The sequence below is a fragment of the Microtus pennsylvanicus genome, chromosome X (genome assembly GCF_037038515.1).
Source record: "Microtus pennsylvanicus isolate mMicPen1 chromosome X, mMicPen1.hap1, whole genome shotgun sequence".
Taxonomy (NCBI): domain Eukaryota; kingdom Metazoa; phylum Chordata; class Mammalia; order Rodentia; family Cricetidae; genus Microtus; species Microtus pennsylvanicus.
The window spans coordinates 93,692,312-93,712,330 of NC_134601.1; the positions used below are offsets into that span (position 1 = coordinate 93,692,312).

The 20,019-nt window shown below is 38.7% G+C and overlaps 1 protein-coding gene across 8 annotated transcripts in view; it reads left to right on the forward strand.

The window, feature by feature from the left end:
• The window catches only part of Zfx (zinc finger protein X-linked), a 43,965-nt gene that overhangs the window by 11,882 nt on the left and 12,064 nt on the right, over positions 1 to 20,019 (forward strand). For 6 of the 8 annotated variants that reach the window (XM_075958877.1, XM_075958878.1, XM_075958884.1 and 3 more), the window contains 2 exons: positions 8,901 to 8,989; positions 10,749 to 11,318. In XM_075958877.1, the coding sequence (XP_075814992.1) occupies positions 8,929 to 8,989; positions 10,749 to 11,318 (631 nt within the window). In that variant the 5' untranslated portion in view covers positions 8,901 to 8,928. Of the gene's footprint in view, positions 1 to 787; positions 866 to 8,900; positions 8,990 to 10,748; positions 11,319 to 20,019 lie in introns of those variants that run through there. The other 2 variants (XM_075958880.1, XM_075958885.1) reach the window with 2 other exon arrangements.

Here is a 20,019-nt window from a genome sequence, read left to right on the forward strand (position 1 = left end):
TCTTTTTCAAAAAATCAAAACCTAGCAATAGCAAACGAGTCGCCAGGTGAGGATGCCTGCTGCTAAGCCTGACTACCTGGGTTCAGTTCTTCGAGACCACATGATAGAAAGGGAAGGCTGACTTGGAGGCTGTCATCTGACCTTCACTAGGATGTGAGTCTTGCGAATATGCACATCCACATGTATCTACTCATAAACACTAAATAAAGAAGTGTAATGAAAATTAAAAACACAACGACACAAAACCCATTAAGTTCTAATGTAGTAGAAAGGCTTTGTTTTGTTTTGTTTTGAGAGAGGGTCTCTGTGTACTCCTGGCTATCTTTGAAGTTACTTACTATTTAGACCAGGCTGTCCTCAGTCAGACTCAAGGAGTACCCTCTGCCTCTTCAGTGCTGGGATTTAAGGTATTGCACTACCATGCCCAGCCCAAGTTGTTGTTTTTTAAATGAAGGTTATATATATGACTCATTGAGAAAGGGACTGCGTAAGAAAAACACTCAGCTAAGTTAACAAATTAACAGATGACGAGGCCAGCAATTAATTAAATACCCAGTTTGGTAAAAGATGGCTGCAGAGATTCGAGGAACAAAGGAAATGGACAAGGAAGCACGTCCTTATAACACTAACGTTTCTTTACCCTGCATTGCAGTTGATGGGAAATGATTTTTTTAAGTTTTACCTGTGGATGGTTTTATTTCATATATTTTTGTCCAATGTAGATTAAATTAATCTCTCTATTTTATGTTTAAATACCGTCTTCATCCTCGTTTTACACATTGCACTCCAGTACTGCACTTACAGCTAAAGACAGAATACTCTACTTGAGGAGACGCGAGTAGGACTTTGAAAATCTCAGCAAAAGGTACAAAGCAACTTAAAAATCAGTCACAGTTGAAGTGGGAGAGGGTGAACCAGAGTTGTTACGTTTGTTCCTTTATGATAAACAGTAGAATGTTATATGGCAAAAGTGAATTGGTAAATTACTGCATGAATTTAAAGGACATTGTTTTATAAAAGAGTTAATGCTTTCTATGTCTGAAAACAAGTGCAAAGCCTGTACTATTTCTACCATCGAGCTAGTCTTAAAAGCATTTAACACAGCATGGTATTGTTAGCTTTCAAATGCAGCTAAATTTAGAGGATATTTTTGGCAGTTCTTAATCTGAACAGGAATAAGGGTTTTGGAAAAATAAGGGTTTAAGTTTGTCATTTTAGGGCCAATTTTTAATAGATTGTGAAAGTTCGGACTCAAACTTTAAACAAACAAAACCTTGAAATTACCAATTGGCACAGAATGGTTTTATGGAAAAACTAGTCTAACAAAAACTTGGCATTGAATTCCTGAGTGAAACATACAAAAAGTTCCAAGTGGGACAGGGCAAAGAAGGACAGAGTTCTTCCATTCACAGCAGCAGGCATTCTCTCTGCGTGAGGGGCTTGGAGCCTGGACCTCACAGCTGTGCCCACTGTGTGGGTGCTGGGAATTGACTCTGGGTCCTCTGGAAGAATAGTCAGTGATCTTAACTGCTGAGCCATGTCTCCAGCCCCAGATTTAATTTTTTAAATTTTTTTTGTTTGTGGGGTTTTTTTGTTTTTGCTTTTGTTTTTTCGAGACAGGGTTTCTCTGTAGCTTTGGTTCCTGTCCTGGAACTAGCTCTTATAGACCAGGCTGGCCTCAAGCGAACTCACAGAGATCTGCCTGTCTCTGCCTCTCAAGTACTGGGATTAAAGGCATGCACTACTACCACCCAGCTTTTGTGTTTTTTTTACACACTTCCATACTAATTTTTTTGTACAATAAAAATTATGACTTTGGATTCAACATAGAATAACGATCAAATACCTTTGCTTTTCCTTTCTGCCAAAATCAAATTGAGGATAAAAATAAAAACCTGGCGTTGGGGGGAACCCTGAAATGTACTTTTCATCAGAATACTGTGATTTTCTTCTTGAATAAAGCAATTTAGAATCTGTCAATGGCAAAAACCAAGAGTTTTAGAGAATCTGTGGCTAAGAAGTGGTATCCTGTAAGAACAAGCTGTGGATGTAGCCAGGTGGTGAAAGCTGAGCCATTTCCCTGTGGGTGGTAGGTAGGGCTTATCTTTGGTGGTTTTGCAGAAGGAAATGCATTAAATTATCTGAGTTGCACATTTGTTTGTACACATGAATTTGCAAAATGGGTGCTGTGGCAAGAAAGGTTGGGGTATCTGGGCAATGGTGGCACACACCTTTAATCCCAGCACTCAGGGAGGCAGAGGCAGGCTAATCTCTGTTTGAGGCAAGCCTGGTCTACAAAGCAAGTTCCAGGACAGCCAGAAATATACCCTGTCTCAAAAAAACAAAAAATAAAACTAAACAAAATCCACAAAGGTTGGGGTTGTATTGCATGTTGGGCAAGGTACTTTATTTCTGAGCTATATTCTAAGCCCCCTTTTTCTTTTTAAGACTGAATTCACTCTGTAGCACAGTCCAGTCTCAGTCTCCCAAGTAGGTAGGATTGTCGGCCTGTGCCACCAGGCCCATCTAAGGGGCAGTGTTTTAGTTGGCTTATTCTGCAGGCTAGGATACTGGCCATGGGAAATGTTGCACTTTGCCACTGTTGAATGAAAGCCTGACTGATGACACGGGTTTTTCTCTCTCTTGTGTACTGATATGAGAAAGGATGCCTGTGACGTAGATGGTGACTGTTAGAACACAAGTTCACTACTTGTCAAAGCAGAGCTTTTCATTGGGGCTGAGGAAAGTCTCCTAGCTGTCAGTGTAACTAATTTAGCAACTCGTTTATAAATGTGAACAACCAAAAGGAACAATGCTTTTGAAGAAACCCAGCCGTTTGGAAGGGGCTTCCAAAACAGCCAACTGAATAATGGAGCACTAGAGAAGAAATAGAATAAGCATTGGGGTCTCAGAAATATCTGGGAAGATGTTTGTCTACCAAAAAAATTTATAAGATAACTATAGGGGGGAAAACACCTCAGTTTGTTTAGGAACTCTTGCTAGGTGTGGTGGCATACTCCTTTAATTCCAGCAGAGGCTGATGGATCTCTAGATCCCAGGGCCCTCCGGGACAGCCAGGGACAACATAATAGACAGACCTTGTCTCAAATTCGAAACAAAACAAAGCATCTTATTTGTGACTGTCCAGGTAGCTAGTATAGAAAAGTTAGTAGAAAAGTAAGAAGAGAAAGTTGGGGGTCAGAGAGACAGCTCAGTGGTTAAGAGTTTATAGAAGATCAGCGTCTGTGTTGGACAGATCTCCCATCTGTAACTTCAGCTCCAGAAGACCCCACACCTGCCTCTGGATCCCTGCACTCACATGCACATACCCACACACATCAATTCATAATTCAGAGGCAAATAAGAGGGAAGTTAGTGATAATAGAGGATAGATTTAGGAGTATTTATCCTGTAATAGGAACTCCAGTAAGAGCGAATAGAGAAGCCAGTAGAGTGGCACTCAGGAGTTTGAGGCAGGAGAATAGTTACTGATTTGAGACCAGCCTGGAGCCGGCTGCGTGAGTACAAACCAGCCTTTTCTGAGACCACAAAACAAAAGGAAGACTAAATAGAGAAAATGGAAGGAGCTGGCTGGTGTTCCATCTAGTTCAGTGGTAGAACACTTAACCTAGCATGTACAAGGTCTAGAATCAATCTCTAGTTCTGAAAAAAATGCATTAGCAATGCCTGGAAAAACAATAAGAAAATGTCTAGTATGCAAGAACTTAGCTTGACCTTATGACATAGATATTGTAATACCAGTGGGAAAGACTGAGGCAGGAATTGCTTCAGAAACTGAAAAAGAAGGCTGAGATTCAATTTTCTGGTAGACTACCTGCTCTTTGTTCAAAGGCCCTTCTTGAAACGTCTAGTACCAAAAAAAAAAAAAAACCAAGAAAATTTCCTTTGTTTAAGAAGGGGTCAAATCTTGATTGAAGGGCCCACTGAGCATACGTTTGAGTTGAGAAGAGCTTGCTAGAGTGATAACAGCGAAAATAAATAAAAACTGATGAGATTTAGGAATATCTGACGTTAGCCAGGCATATAGTGGCTAATATAGTATCAGCACTTGGGAAGCAAAGGCAGGAGGGTGAGTTTTAGGACAGCCTGGTCTAATAGTAAGTTCAGGCAGCCAGGGCTGAATAGTAAGACCCTGTCCTGAAAAATAAAAAGAATAGCTGACTTTGAGGGTTAACCTAAGAGAAATAAAATATGTGTCTGGATTTGAGACTATTTGGAGAAATAGCTAATATTGAACAACGTGGCAAAAAATTAGGAAAGCTTACTTTGGAGGGAAGATATTAGGTTTTCATAGCTGTAAATTTTCACCATTTTTACTTTCTGAAAATAATTCTGGATAGGTTTGTTTTTGTTACTCTTGGGAAGTTTGAACCATTTTATCTACCATATATTTTACAAATTAGTTCTCTGAGTGTGACAGAAATGACGGTAGTCAGCCATTTTATTAAATCAAAGTTTTAGGGGACCACAAGCAAAAAAGTGGTTTTTGTATATGTATATTGGCAATATACATATCTAAGACTCCTGTTAATTTACCGAAGAAAGTAGTCAAAGCAATGTGTGGGTATACGGAACTAGAACTCAGCTGGATTGCCATAAGTTTGAAGCCAGCATGGACTGCGCTGTAAGATCCTGTCTCCCTCTCCACCTCCTCAAAAGGAAATTAAAGAAATATAAAATCAGCAAATTATCCTAAATTCTGAATTTAAGAGATAAAATGCCATTACTCTTCCTACTGAGTTGGTGGGAGTGTTTATTGTTCTATTTTAAAGATTGGAAGTAAGGACGCGTGGGAATTTTGTGGATTTCTCCCAGTTCAGTATTTCCTTTAAAACTTCATTTTCCATTGTGACTTTCAGAATTACGACTTATGTACCAGGAGGGAATAGTTTTCCAAACTAGGGTGAAGGAATCTCAGAGGTGCTTTGAGGGTGCTTGAGAAAGGTAGTAATAATTTGGTTCTTTGTTCTTTTTCATTTGGATTTCATCTTGGTGCTCTGAACCATTGTGTTTATTTGGCTACTTTTGGAGGTTGGTTCCTGCTCCACAGCACACAGACACTTCCACAGACAAATCCGTGTCATTGTTGGCCCACCTTTTGCAATGACCCTTACTTGATTTTACCCCAGAGAGTATTTCTAACAACACAATTTCATTTTGATTGTCAGAGGGAATTAACAAGTCTAACCCTGGAGGGGTTACAAAGCCCTCAGTATAGTCATTTCTACTTGTAAGTACAAAGTCTATTTTTCCAAACCTATTTGAGTTTTGCAATGGCCCTCTTCCATGTTTGCTAGAATATGTTAGAATATGTGTATGATTAAAAGATGAAAATAACAGCAGATAATTGTCTCCTGGCACGTCAGGTTCATATTGTAGAATGAATATAGGGGGTGGGGGGTGGAGTGAGGTAGGGGGGTGCTGAAGTATTCTGAGCCCAGGGGAGTGCTGTGATCAAAGCAGTGGTAGGAGGATTAGTCTTCCACAGATAACAGGAATGCCTCAGAATTTGGCACCTATTCAACTTGTGCTGGGTTCCTAGTCATTTGTTATGGGAGTGGCAGTAAAGAGCAAGGCTACTTGAGAGGCTATTTTCATGCCTCAGGGATCAGGAAGTTTGAAGCTGAGAGACCGTAATAAAGACTGGAGATAATAAGAACTGGGATGGATTGCTGAGAAGTTCTGCAAAGAAGTAGTTGACAAGATCTGGCATCCTGGACTGACAGTGAGTGGGGAAGAAGGAGAAAGGAATAGTGGCCAAGAGTCGTCAGTCTGGTAGAGGCTTAAGGTTCTGCTTTGAGTATATAAATTTTGGTGGTCTGTGCAAATAGCCCAGGGGAGTAGAGAGAAAACAGTAAGAGAAAATAGTTAAGTGTACCAGACTAGGATTAGGCTTCAGTTTTAGTGTGGTGAGGGGAGTCAGGGCAGCTAGCTGTGTAGAGAAGGGGAAGAGACTTAGGATGGCACTTGGAAAAACAGGCAGGTATGAACTTCAGAATCAGTGGAATTGATTACCTGTTAGAGTCTTAATAGAAAAGCCAAGAGAGATAAAAGTGGAGCAAGGTAGTTGTTAAACAAGTTGAGAATCTTTAGAGTTAATGGGAATTAGTCTTATGTAGGGAGATTTGAGGAATGTGGAACCTAAGAACCTTAATGTATCCCCTTAGTTGACTTAATTTCATGTAATATTTCGTTATGCTTAGAAGGTTAATTTAGCCGGGCAGTGGTGGCGCACACCTTTAATCTCAGCAGGCAGATCTCTGTGAGTTTGAGGCCAGCCTGGTCTACAAGAGCTAGTTCCAGGACAGGCTTCAAAGCTACAGAGAAACCCTGTCTCGAACCTCCCCCCCCCCCAAGAAAAAAAGGGTTAACTTAGATTTGTCATTTCATAGTTGCAATTTTAGAAAGGGAAAAGAATTCTAGCCAGAGGTAATTCTGGTAGGGAGTGGGTGGTGACAGCTTAGAGCATGTACACTTTGTTTTTCATGGTTGAACGGGTTTTTTGTTTATTCATTTAGCCATCATTTGTTTTAATTTCAAATTGTTTTTAACACAAAACAGCTATTTCTTGGAAGTGAATAGAATCATCGCTGACACACTGAAAAACATTTGTTATATAAGTTTTGGGTTTCTCGTGATATTTCTTTAAGGACTATATGGCCCTAGTGTGTCAGGCCAGGGTTGAGATGTTCTGCCATTTTTGTTTACTGAAGTGTGTGTGCCTGTGTGGTGCTGGGAGGTACTTGGGAGAATGGTAGGAAAGAGAATGATGGAAAGACAGTTTGAAGTTAGAACTTAAGATTAAACAGGAATGATGCTTAGAAAAATTACTTTGTTAAAATTTTCATGAGTATATAGTATTTACTAACAAAATTAAAGGCCAAAGAAAGATGCATCTAATAGCTCCATTTAGATTGAATTAAAAAGTGAGAAAATAGAGATAGGGAAACCATTGAGGAGATTTACGCAGTACTTAGAAACAGGCAAGTAAAATCTTTGGTGTCTGATCTTTTGAAGTAGTAACCAAATAGTACTTGGTAATATATTACTTGATATGTTAAGTTTTTGCTTTTTGCTAAGTAGGCGAGATAGAATTAAGGTCATTGGGGTGCCTTGCAAAATCCCAAGGAAAGAGAAAGTGGGGCTACAGGGAGTTCTGGGCTCAGAATCCAAAAATCAGTTGGTAAGCCTCCTCTTCCCCCTTCGTCTACTTTCTCAGGGTATTCACTTGATTCTTTTCGTTGGTGGACTTTATTTCGCTGGTCTGAACCAAAGTGGGAAAATGACTTTTCACTTCCTCTGTTCTAGCAGCCTAGACTGAGAGATGGAGGTAGGCAGAGAGTGCAAGCGGGATCACTGGAGGAGATTCTCATTCTTGCTCATGGTTGCAGACTTTTGAGAGTAGGAAGTTGATTTTATTGTGCTCAAAAATGAACTTTAAAGAAAAACATTTCATAGCTAGTACTAATCACCTATGGCCAAAAGAATTAAATACACTGAAAAATTGCATAAATCAATTAAGAAAGGCGGTGGCACACACCTTTAAGGTGTGGTCTGCGAGCTAGTTCCAGGACAGCCAGAGCTACACAGAGAAACCCTGTCTCGAGGTGGGGAGGGGGGGAGAGGAGTCACTCACTGTAAAATGGAATTCCAGAGTGTTCTTACTACCATTACCTTTACTATAATTAGATACTTTGGGTTTCTATGATTGTTCAATATAGTGGTTGAAAGAGAGGGTATATAAGTTTAAAGAAGTAATGCAAAAATTGTGCAGAAATTTCCCACAGTAAATTACAGAATGAATTTTTAGTTGAACCTTAAATTAGTTGCCAGGAGGTGGTGGCATACACTTTTAATCCCATCACTTGGAAGGCAGAGGCAGGTACTTTGAGGTCAGCCTGGTCTACAGAATTGGGTTCTAGTACAGCCAAGGCTACATAGAGAAACCCTGTCTTGGAAAGTCAAAACAAACAAACAAACAAACAAAAAACCAACCCAAAACAAAAATAAAAGATCATTGACTGCTTTTCCAGAGGACCCAGGTTCAAATTCTAAAACACATGTGGTAGCTTATAACCATCCATAACTCTACTTCCAGGGGAAACTTGGCACCCTTTTCTAGCCAATGGCATGAACCATGTATGTGATGCATTCACATAAGGTAAATAATTTTTTGTTTTTGAGACAGGGTTTCTCTGTGTGGTCCTGGCAGTCCTGGAATTCCCTTTGTAGACCAGGCTGGCTTCAGACTCAGATATCTGCCTGACTCTGCCTCCCGGGTGCTAGCATTAAAGGTGTGCTCTGATACCACCACCTGGCTCAAATCAATCTTTAAAAGAGATGTGTATATAGGCAGTATCCCAACCTACCAAATTTATTTGTTTGTTTATTTTTGGGTTTTTGAGACAGGGTTTCCTCCATGTACCCCTGACATTCTGGAGCTTGCTCTGTAGACCAGGCTGGCCTGGAACTTAATAGAGATTGATCTGCCTCTTCCTTTCAAGTACTGGGTTTAAAGGTGTGTATCACCACTACCCTGCAGTGAATTTATTTTTATTTTATTGATTTATTTGAGACATGACCTCACTAGACAGGCTCTTATTGTGTAGCTGAGACTGATTTGGAATCCTCTGTGTAGCCCAGATTGGTCTTGAACTTGTGAGTCTCCTGCCTCAGCCTCCCAAATGCTGGGATTATAGGTGTATACCTGGCATGTATCTCAGTTAATAATGGGCCTGGGTAAAGGTGATCCTTTTGATGTATATGTTTATATATTAGATATTTGTCAGTCATAAAACTTGAGTGCTTTAGAAATGAAAATGTGACATTAAAAAAAGGATACCCAAACTAACACTGACTTCACTTTCCCCTTGATTTAGGAGTTGTGACTGATGAGAATTGAAGGCCATGGATGAAGATGGACTTGAATTACAACCACAGGCGCCAAACTCATTTTTTGATGCAACAGGTATAATGACTTGTAATTGCATTATGCTTTTTATCTACCAGATGGAGAGTTTGTTATGGGCCCAATTGTTAACTCTCATAGTTAGTCACTCTTGGATTTCAGAATCTACAAATGGGAAAGTGAAAACATTATCATCCTTCTATCCAAAAATTTGACTTATTTATAACTGACTTTAATATTCTTGTTAGTACAAGTTGAATATCCTTAATCTGAAAATCCCAAATGTTCCAAAACCCAAAACTTATGAGTGCTGATAGGACACCACAACTAGAAAGAAAATTCCACACCCCATTTCATGGCATGGGTTGAAGTAAAAGCACATGCATATGAAGAATGACCTTTAGGCTGTGTATGTAAGGCACATATAAAAGAAATGAATTTTCGTGTTTAGACTTAGATCTTTACTTAACTCATAAAACTTAACTTTTTCTGGACTGGCAGCCAAGATACTGGATTTTTCAAAAATTTTGATTTGTATTTCTCATAAGGATGTATAGTTGTTCTGTTTGTAGCATTTGTTGAGAACAATATTTACTGAGCACCATATGCTGTGCAAACTGTGATCTCAGTTAAGTCATTTAACTCTTTGGGCAAAAATTGATTCCTGTCACCCCTTTAACTAAAACGGACTCTGGAAGAGTTTCCTGTATTAAGAGCTGCTTTTGGGAGTGACACTGGGGAGGAGGCTTAATAGAATCCAGTACTCTGAAGTCAAGGGTAGGTTCCTTCTACTACCTCCCCTTATCCCACTGCCCCTTGGCAGTGGCATTTCTGTTCACTGTCAGTAGAGATAGACAGCCTCAGACAGATTTTCTGCTGTCCTCCTTTTCGCTTATACCCCAATCCTTTTATGTTCTAGAATAAAGGTCAAAATCTAAGATTCCATAGTCAGGTGAAGACTGTTGGTGGTGCCAGAACAAAAAGGAGAAGGATGTGAAGGAAGTGGAAAAAAAATCATGGGAAAAATGGAAAATAAAAAATACAAGTTGTGGGAAGGGAGATAGACCAAGAAGGAAAATGCATGAAAAGCATATAAATGGATGCATTTGCCACCCGTAGTTACATTACTTAAGTTTTAAAACCATGCCTTAAGTAACCGAATGTGTTTTAGTGTTCCTAGAATTTTACTGTCTTGAAGGGTTTTTTTGTCTCAATTGTATTATTATCAATAGTTTTTCCTTATCTATTGATTTGGGGTAAGTACTTAAAAGAGTATGCTAAAAAGTGTCTTTTTAAATTTTATTTAAAAATAGATTATTTTTCCAAGGCAGAGGATCCAGGGGAATCTAAATGTTTAAGAAAACTGATAAATTAGTGTATTTTGGGTGAAATTGAATAATAATTTTGCTGATTGGAATATTTAGTCCTGAAGTTGATAACTTTATTTACTTACGTCTTAGCCACTGTTGTATTGCTGTGAAGAGACACCATTTAGAAGAGAAAGCATTAATTGGGGGCTTGCTTATAGTTTCAGAGGTTTAATCTGTTACTACTGTGGGGAACATGGCTGGAGAAGTAGCTGACAACTACAGAGTTTTATCCAGATTAGGAGGGAGGGAGAGACAGAGAGAGACATGGGCTTTTGAAACCTCCAAGCTCACCCTCTGTGACACTCTTCCTCCAACAAGTACCCACCTCCTAATTCTTATGATGCTTTCAAACAGTTCCACTCCATGATGACTAAACATTCAAATATATGATCTGATAGGGGTCACTTTTATTCAAACCACACTTGCTTAAGACTTTGTTTATTTTTCAGGAGCTGGTGCTACACACATGGATGGGGATCAAATTGTTGTGGAAGTACAAGAAACGGTTTTTGTGTCAGATGTTGTGGATTCAGACATAACCGTGCACAACTTTGTTCCTGATGACCCAGACTCAGTTGTAATCCAAGATGTTATTGAGGACGTTGTTATAGAAGATGTCCAGTGTCCAGATATCATGGACGAAGCAGATGTATCAGAAACAGTCATCATCCCAGAGCAAGTGCTGGACTCAGATGTAACTGAAGAAGTTTCTTTAACACATTGCACAGTTCCGGATGATGTTTTAGCTTCTGATATTACTTCAGCCTCGATATCTATGCCTGAACATGTCTTGACAAGTGAATCTATACATGTGTCTGACGTTGGTCACGTTGAACATGTGGTTCACGATACTGTAGTAGAAGCAGAAATCGTCACTGATCCTTTGGCCGCCGATGTTGTTTCAGAAGAAGTGTTGGTAGCAGACTGTGCCTCTGAAGCAGTCATAGATGCCAATGGGATCCCTGTGGATCAGCAAGATGACGACAAAACCAACTGTGAGGACTACCTTATGATTTCCTGTAAGTATCGGGGTACATTGTTGGGGTGCTACTTTTCTAAATTAAGCCGTGTTAATTTTCTTAACACTGTTAAGAAAATTGAATAATAATTGCTTAATGTTCATTAAAATTAAATGTGTAAAAATACCTTGTCCAGGTATGGTGGTGCACACCTTTAATCCCAGCCCTTGGGAAGCAGAGGCAGGTGGATCTCTATGAGTTCGAAGCCAGCCTGATCTATATAGTGAGTTCTAGGACAGCTAAGGCTACATAGTGAGACCCTGTTTCAAATAAAACAAAATAAATGTGTAAAATGAGTTTTTAGTTTGGAGTCTGTAAGGTAATTGAAAATTGTGAAAAGTGCTTGACTTGTTTCTATATAAAGGTGGGATAGAAAGAGGTGGTTTCTTCAGTTACAGAAAGACAGTCTGTGACTTTGCAAAATCATGAAGGATGTGATTTAGGACTCTTTTAGCATTAGGAATCCTCCTCAAACAACTTGGGAAAAAAATGTATGACCAAACTACTTATTTTCTTGTATGCTTATAGGTATAGGAAACAAACCACTGGACAGAGAACATCTGAAGTATGAACTTATGTTCTTGGATGTACAATAATACTTGCATACTTGAATTGTGTGTAAAATACTGTTTATGGAACAGAATGGGAAAGTGCATAGTACTGAGACATAATTTCAAGCATGACAAATTTATTAGAGCACTGAACCAAACTAAGGTGTTTGGGGGATAGCCCTCCAAATGTTTAAAGTTGGCATGAGGACAGCTGTTTCTTCTTATAACATTATACTTCTTGATTCACTTTCAGATACAAAACTCTGGGTTGGGTAGAACTGTTTCTAACCCAGTATAAGTTCTTAACTCCTTAAAGCACTAAACTTTGGTAAATAAAAACTCATACACTATTTATAAATTTGCCTAGTTTTCATATATGATACCATATAATAGAGTTCACCAGCATTTTATAGGAAATATCTTTTAAAAGTTACTGAGGTATCTAACCTAGGTGTGCTGGTGTATGCATGCCTGTAATCTCAAAACTCAGGAGGCTGAGGAAAGAGGACTTCTGCAAGTTTGAAGTAAGCCTAGGCTGCAAAGTAAGATACGGTCTTAACAAGTTAGGATAGAACTTTTAAAAGAAATAGTCCTTGTAAAAAGGAAGAAAAACATCCATTCCAACATGTTTTATGGAACTTGTATGTTTGGCATTGCTGTAGGTGATCCAGTTATTGGAAACTCCTAAATATGTAAAGAAAGCCATTGTTTCTAGGGAGAACAAAAATCCTCTTCCACATATGTACCCGCTACACACATGCACACACACACAATAATAAAAATTTAGAAAAGAATATGTATATTTATGTGTGGTTATAATACCTCCAAATGTTTTGCATAATTCCTCATGAAGTTTATGAGATTATCTATTTTTCTAGATTCTAACCAACACACAGCAGTATTTTCCTTTTTAAGTTTCTGCTGGTCTGTAGGGGGATTTGAGATGTAGCTTATTTCAAGTTTAAATTTATTTTGAAAGATAATCCTTGTAGCAGTAGAGAGTAAGAATAAGTGAACAAGAGACAGTCGTTCAAATGGTTCATGTATAAGGAAAAATACTCTTAAGTTGGGGTGTGGTAGTGGTGTAGTTCTGTAACCCCAGCACTCAGGAAGATTGAGTTCTAGGGCCAGTAAGACCTGGCTCAAAAACACAACAAGCCAGGTGGAGGTGGCACACGTCCTTAATCTCTGCACTTCTGTGAATTCAAGGCCAGTCTGGTTTGCAGAGCGAGTTCTAGGACAGCCAAAGCTGTACAGTGAAGCCCTGTCTCAAAAAACTAAAACAAAACAAGAAAATTAAATATCCCAAAGACTTTGATAATAAAGAGGATTGAAGACAGTTGAACTCAAGAGATTAGAAAGTAAAGTGGATAAGATTTATTGATGATTGATGGGACTTGGATGGGGAAAGATAATGCAGAGATGACTGGCATTTGACGCTAAGATTTCTGTCTTGGAAGATTTGGTCATGATAATCATTCAATAGGAGGAGTAGGTTTGGTGGGTAAAGATTATGTAGGCTCTGTTAAAAATTTGATTTGCAGCCAGGCAGTGGTGGCGGCACTTGCCTTTAATCCCAGCAATGGGGTAGGGGCAAAGGCAGGCAGATCTCTGAGTTCACGGCCAGCCTGGTCTACAAGAACTAGTTCAGGACAGGCTCCAAAGCTACAGAGAAACCTTGTCTCGAAAACCAAAAATAAAGAAATAAATAAATAAGATTGAGGTTCCATTTCTTGGCAGTTGAAAATGTAAATATGCTATTTTGGAAAGAGGAGAAATTGATAAAGTAACAGAATATAGGAAGTGTCTCACATGGAAATCGCTGGTATTTCCCAGAGTGTTTGCATAATAACTGTATCAAGTATGTGATGTAGCTACTATAGAACCAGTATGGAGATTTTCTTGAAATGTAATAGAACTAATATATGATTCAGCAATCCTACTCCTAGGTATCTACCCAAAGCAAGGACTCTTGAGTCAGCATATCACAGAGAAACGTACACACCCAGGTTTACTGCTACATTACAATAGCTAAGAACAAAACCAGCTAGGTAGCCACCAGCAGATGAATGAGAAAAAAGTGCTAGAATATAAGTAGCACTTTTTCAGCTGAAAGAAAAACAAAATAATTGTGGGAAAATGGATAAAACTAGAGACTGTCATGTTAAGAGAAATAAAACTCAGACATACTGTATGTTTTTAGCTCGTGATGACTCTAGATTTAAATTTGTGTTGGGGGGTAGGTTATAGGTCATAAAAGTAGAAATGGAACCATGAGAGGGGGAAAAAGAAAATTTAAGATTTATTTTGTATGTATGAATGTTTTGTCTGCATGTATGTATGTGTAACATGTGCCCGTAGAAGTCAAAAGAAGGTGTTGGTTCCCCTAGAGCTGGTTGTGAGCCACTGTGTGGGTACTGAGACAAAACAGTTCCTCTACAAGAGCAACTAGTGCTATTAATCACTGAACCATCTCTCCAGCCCCAAGGAGGAACTCTTAAAGGAAAGGGAAGGTGCAGGACGGGGTGGGGGGGTGGAGTAATGGAGTACATCTGGCATGAAAGCAGAAGTGTGGAGAGGAAGGCAGCCAACAATACCCGGTCATGAGGGTGAGTTGAATAACAGTATATAGTATATATGAAAATGCCATAATGAAACCCATTAGTTTGTGTGCTAACTTTAAAAAGTGTCAAGTATAGATATTTTGGGTATAAAATGATGTAGACATTTAAAGTTAGCTTAGGCTACAAAGTGAGACAAGGTCTCATCAAAAAGAGAAGAAAAAAGAGGTGAAATGAAAATTGGAGGTTTACGGAAGACAAAGTGACAAACTTTCAAAGTCTTTTCAACACTATTGAGGCTACAGAGGATTCTTTAAAAGTGTTAGTCCCTGGGAAGAAAGGCTCTTGTTGGGCAATTAGAATGTTGTTGGTATTTAGATTAGTTTCAAAAAACATGTGTGAGTGGCTAGGAGAAGGAAGAAGTGAACTATAATGGGTTGAGAAATCAGTAAAAGTGGTATTAGAGTGAAACACTTTGTGTAAGCCATTATAGTTGAGAGACAGGAAGCGGTAGTATGGATTTTGCTGGCTGCTGAAATGGTGAATGTATGTTGAACGTGCTTATGGGTACAGGTACAAACCACTGGACAGGGCCACGCTGACAATAGAGAAAAGAAGGCTAATAAAATAGGTGGAGTAAGGTGCAGAGAAGAGGAAGGGACTGAAGTTTAGGGTCATAGTGGATGATTGTTGTTTCCTAGGCAGGGACATAAAATGTTAGTAGAATGAGGACCCTCGCTAGAGGGTTAGAGGAATGTTTGGATGTTGTAACTGCTTTTCCAGTGAGGCAGCTTCATCTCCATACCAATACAGAGTAAACACGAGGTTGGGTGGAAAGGCAAAGGATGGTGAGAAAGGGTTGAAAAACTTGGATCTGATGGTGATGGGCCAGGGCCAGAGACTTATAGATGGATGTCTATGATATATGGAATGTAATTGAGCAGCCAGTGGAGAGTAAAGATACTTAAATTTATAAGTAAGATGCTCTAGTATAAAAATGGTATTTATTTTATTTTTAAAGTTGTAGCTTTATTTTTATTTAATGAGTGTTTTGTTTGCATGTACATGGTGCATCAGGTGTGTACTTGGTATGTACCAGAAGAGGGCACCAGTCTCCTGGAACTGGAGCTATGGGTGATTGTCAGTGTGCTGGGAACTGAACCTGACATCTTTGCAAGAGCAGTAAGTGCTCTTAACTGCTGAGCCATCTCTCTGTTCCATTATTTTGTTTTTAAAATTACTTGTGTTCTTATGCCATGGTGCCTGTGTATAGAGGTCAGAGGATGTCTCGTGGATATCTGTTCTTTCCTACTGTGTGGGTTCCAAGGATGGAACACGATTGTCAGCCTTCGTGGCAAGCTTTGTCCATTAAGCCATCTTAGCCCAAAATACTGCTTTTTAAATGTGAATGCCAGCTTTTCTATAATAACACTAGGCAACCCAGCACCAAGGCCAGAGGAAATAGTTGGCTCTGTCCCAGACTGTGAAGGCGACAGCACTCTGGCTTCTCTCTGCTTTCTACCTTTCTGACTTGGCACCCTTCTAGTTTTCAAAGGGCTTCTAAGGAGTAAGGCTTAACTGTGCACCAGCCTTTTGCCTTTATTGCTCTTTAGAAAGTTCACCTCTCTGATAGACTCATTTAAATATATAGAGATAGATTTAGTAGTGATTGACACCGGCATACCAAGTGTAGTATTGTAGAATCCAGACTTTAAAAATATTTACATTTATCTTTCTTTGAGGTACTGGGGGTTCCAATTTAAGTGAGTTTTAATGGTCCTAAAAATGTAAATATGAACAGAAGTAAGCTTTTTAGTATATTTTGGTATATTTTAATGTATTTTATATATAATAAATATATTTTAATGTGCTATTTATTCCATTCCTGTTCAGAGAAATTCAAAGAAAGCAAAGGTGCATTTAAACAGGTATATATGCTCATGTTATTGTCCTATTTTGCTATAATGAAATAGGTTTAGAATTAGATTTAGAGAACATGGTGTTCTCTATAGTACAGACATTTTTGAACGTTTTTTCCCCTTCCCTGCCATCATCTTTTTTTATCCTAAGTAAAGATTATATCAAACAATCCACTTTATTATCTTTGGAATCAAATCGTTGTAGTGTGTTGGAAAATCATTAATGTTTTCTTGATTTCTGCCATTCACAAAGATAGTTCATAAAGCCAAATTTTAATGAAAAACCTATATTGATTTCAAACCTTTAAGACTGGCAAAGGTTTTGTTGTAAATGAATAGGGGAACTGTGGAATGGTTACATTGAACAATAAACATTTATTGCTTTACATATTTATTTTCTTTGTGTTAATAGAACTTAAAATCTTTACTTATTTGTAAAGACTTAACATTTTTTAGTGATTTTCAAGCATGCAGAACATTGTTATTATTTGTAGTTGCCTTAAAACTTTATCTTTAAAGCTTGTTTAGAGATTTTTCTGCTTCTCCATCTAAAATTGTATAGGTAAATTTCACGGATAGAGCTGGTCTTAAGTTGTATCTATAAAGAAATACATACACGTGCATACACATGCACACTCACACAGAAAGGGAAGGAGAATATTGTTGTTTAGGCATTCCAGAATAATGAATGGATTAACAACTTCAGTATAATGTAAATTTAGATGCCATAGTATTTGCTGTTACCTCAAGTAATCATTTATTAGTTTTCAGTCTTCAGGTGGTTTACCGAAGCTTCCTTGGAGCTGTGTAAAGTGTCCTTATGTTTACTGGAACTGTTATTACTAATGCGATTGTTCACCAGCATCTCACTTCAGTTTTTAGGTAAAATGTTGGGCCAGACTATATGAGGCTTGCTGGTTTCACTTTTTAGAGTGGGAAGAAGTGCGAAAAATTTACTAAAATGGGAGAATTCCTGGGTGGCTTGGGATTATCCATAATTTTTTTTAGATACTGAGTTTTAGACACTGAACATTTCTTTCTTTAAAAACCAGTAGATGAGAAAGAGGCCTGGGTTCTAAAGATGGGCGTGTCCTTGCACTTTCGCCAGTCTTCACTGTAACTGACTTTGACCAAGTTACACACTGTCTCAGTGCCTTTGTTTCTTTATCTGGAAAATGAAGTAAGAAACTTACATGGAAACATGAAGGAAATTGCAAAATGCAATGCAAATGGTAGTTATTATTAGAAGTAATTTTAATTTAAAAAAATCATGCATTTCTATTTTGGAGAAGCCTTATTCTAAAGTACTAGTTCTTCATGACTGTAGATGAAGGCACTTAAGCAGAATCATACATATGATGACTCAATTTATTGAAGCTTTCTTTGTCTGTTTTTAGAAATTCATTTTTAATAGTAGCTTTAAAATTATAGTGAAATTCTGAGTACTTAACAGGACCATCAGAGTGTTCTTTTAAAAATCTCTTCTGTAATATTTTATATTCAGAATAATTTTGCAGGTTGAGTAGGTGGGGCAAGATCTCAAGGTGAAAATCTGAAGGTGAATTTTACTTTTGTATAATAATAGAATAGCTCTGTATCAGGGAAGTCAGTGTATTTTAAATGTGTTTTCCCATGTATATATGAAAGCAAACAGGTTTTTAAACTCTGAATTATAGGTAAGTGTATGTATGACACTTTGCATGTTCTAACATGATTAGATTTTCTAGTCATTGAAGGTTTTATAAGGGCACTGACTGGAAACTAACATGTGAGAACAGCAAGTTTGCTCTTGCTCTATGGAACCAAAGGGGTGGGGTATTTGGCTTTTTAGTACCGGTTAGAATCAGGTGTTAGCACTTTTTTGTTTTTGTTTTGTGTGCGTATATCTTCTATGTTTGTGTGTGTCATATATGTACCCTAGGAAGTTAGAAGACGGTGTTGGATCCTCTGGAGCTAGAGTGAAAGGCAGTTGTGAGCTACCTGATGTGTGTGCTAGGAATCAAACTTCTGATTTGGGAAAGAGCCGCAATTGCTCCTAACCACTAGACCATTCTTCAGCCAGGTTTTGTTCTTTTGCTTTTCACTTTGGATGTTTTGAGTTGGTGTTTCTCTGTAACAGCCCTGGCAGTCCTGAAACTCATTCTGTAGACCAGGCTGGCCTCTGCCTCCCAAGTGCTGGGATTAAAGGTGTGTGCCACCACCACCCAGCTGCTTTTGATTTTTGAGACAGAGTTTTGCATTATGTTGTCTCAGCTTTCTGAGTGTTAGGATTAGTGCCTGGCTTAGGATCAGTTTATTAAACTTTCCTCAAAGTTTAGGCCAACTTCATCAAACTTGAACTGTTTATAAATAAGGACTCCAATGGTAATCCCCATGTATTCTAGACTCTTTTCTACATAGATTGGCATCCTTTTGGTGCTACCCTCTGTTTGAAATTTGAAAATGACAATAGATTCAGTTATCTAGATTGTGAGAATATTTGAATTATTATCATAAGTAACCATTCACTTCTGAGTGTGTTGGCACATGCTTTTGTTGATTTTTGAAATTATATTTCTCTCTCTCCCTGGGTGTGTGCGCGAGCACAAGATGTACTGCAATATATGAGGACACTTGTAGGAGTTGGTTCTCTCCTTCCACCATGTGAAGCCCAGTGATCAAAATCAGCTCATCACACTTGGTGGCAAGCATTATATTGACAGCCTAGCATAGACTTTTAGTGCCAGTATTTTTGAGGATGAAGTAGGAAGGATGCCTCAAATTCAAGGCCAGCTTGGCCTATAGTGTGAATTCCATACCAAGCTGGGCTACAAGACTGAGATTTGTCTACAAACAAAAAAGATCCTTCTTTTCCTTCTTTCTCTTACATTCTAGCCCACTCAGAATCAAACTCCTGACTTGGTTCCTTGTTAGATTCTTCTTTATGTAGGGTACTGCCCAAATTTACAAGTCCTGCTCATCCCTAAATAGATGTCCAACCCATTTCTCTTCCTCATTCCTGCACTATCTCTTGTCCTTATTGAAGGCCTTGTCTCCTGTCACCTGCCAGCTACATGTCTGCAGCAGACTCAATAGGGCTCTCCCTGCTTTGTCTTGATCCATTTCAGCCCATCCACTTTCTGAAGGCTAACAAGATGATAGAGCAAATAGGCATGTGATATCCTCATTGCTTGAAGATCTCCCATCACTCACAGCAGATGCTCTCACACCTCTGGTCAGGGTTAGGGCTTAGGGGCCCACTAAATCTTTTTTTTCTGACTTTCTAGCCCCCATTTCCCTACATTTGGGTTATGTAGAACTAACTGCTTGATTAGAGACTCACCCCCACCCCAAGTTCCCCAAGAAATTTTGATGTCTGACCTGATTGAGAAACTTGAAGCTTTCCAGGATCAAGTCTGAGCCTCTCTGCCAGGTGCAGGAGGCCCTTTGTGATCTGACTTCAGTTTAGCAGTTGGCTGTATTCCCTACCATGCCTTGTGACACACTTTCTGCTCAGTCCTTTCATTCCATTTCTTGTCTCTGTACCTGTGTACATAGTTTGTCCTTCACCAAAATGGGAAGTAACTTCTCTTTTCCTTTAAGTCTGAGTGAGATATCCTTTTTGTATACATAGAATCAGTCAGTGTACAATAAAGCACTGCCATTCTGGATATTAATCCTTTTTCGTGTT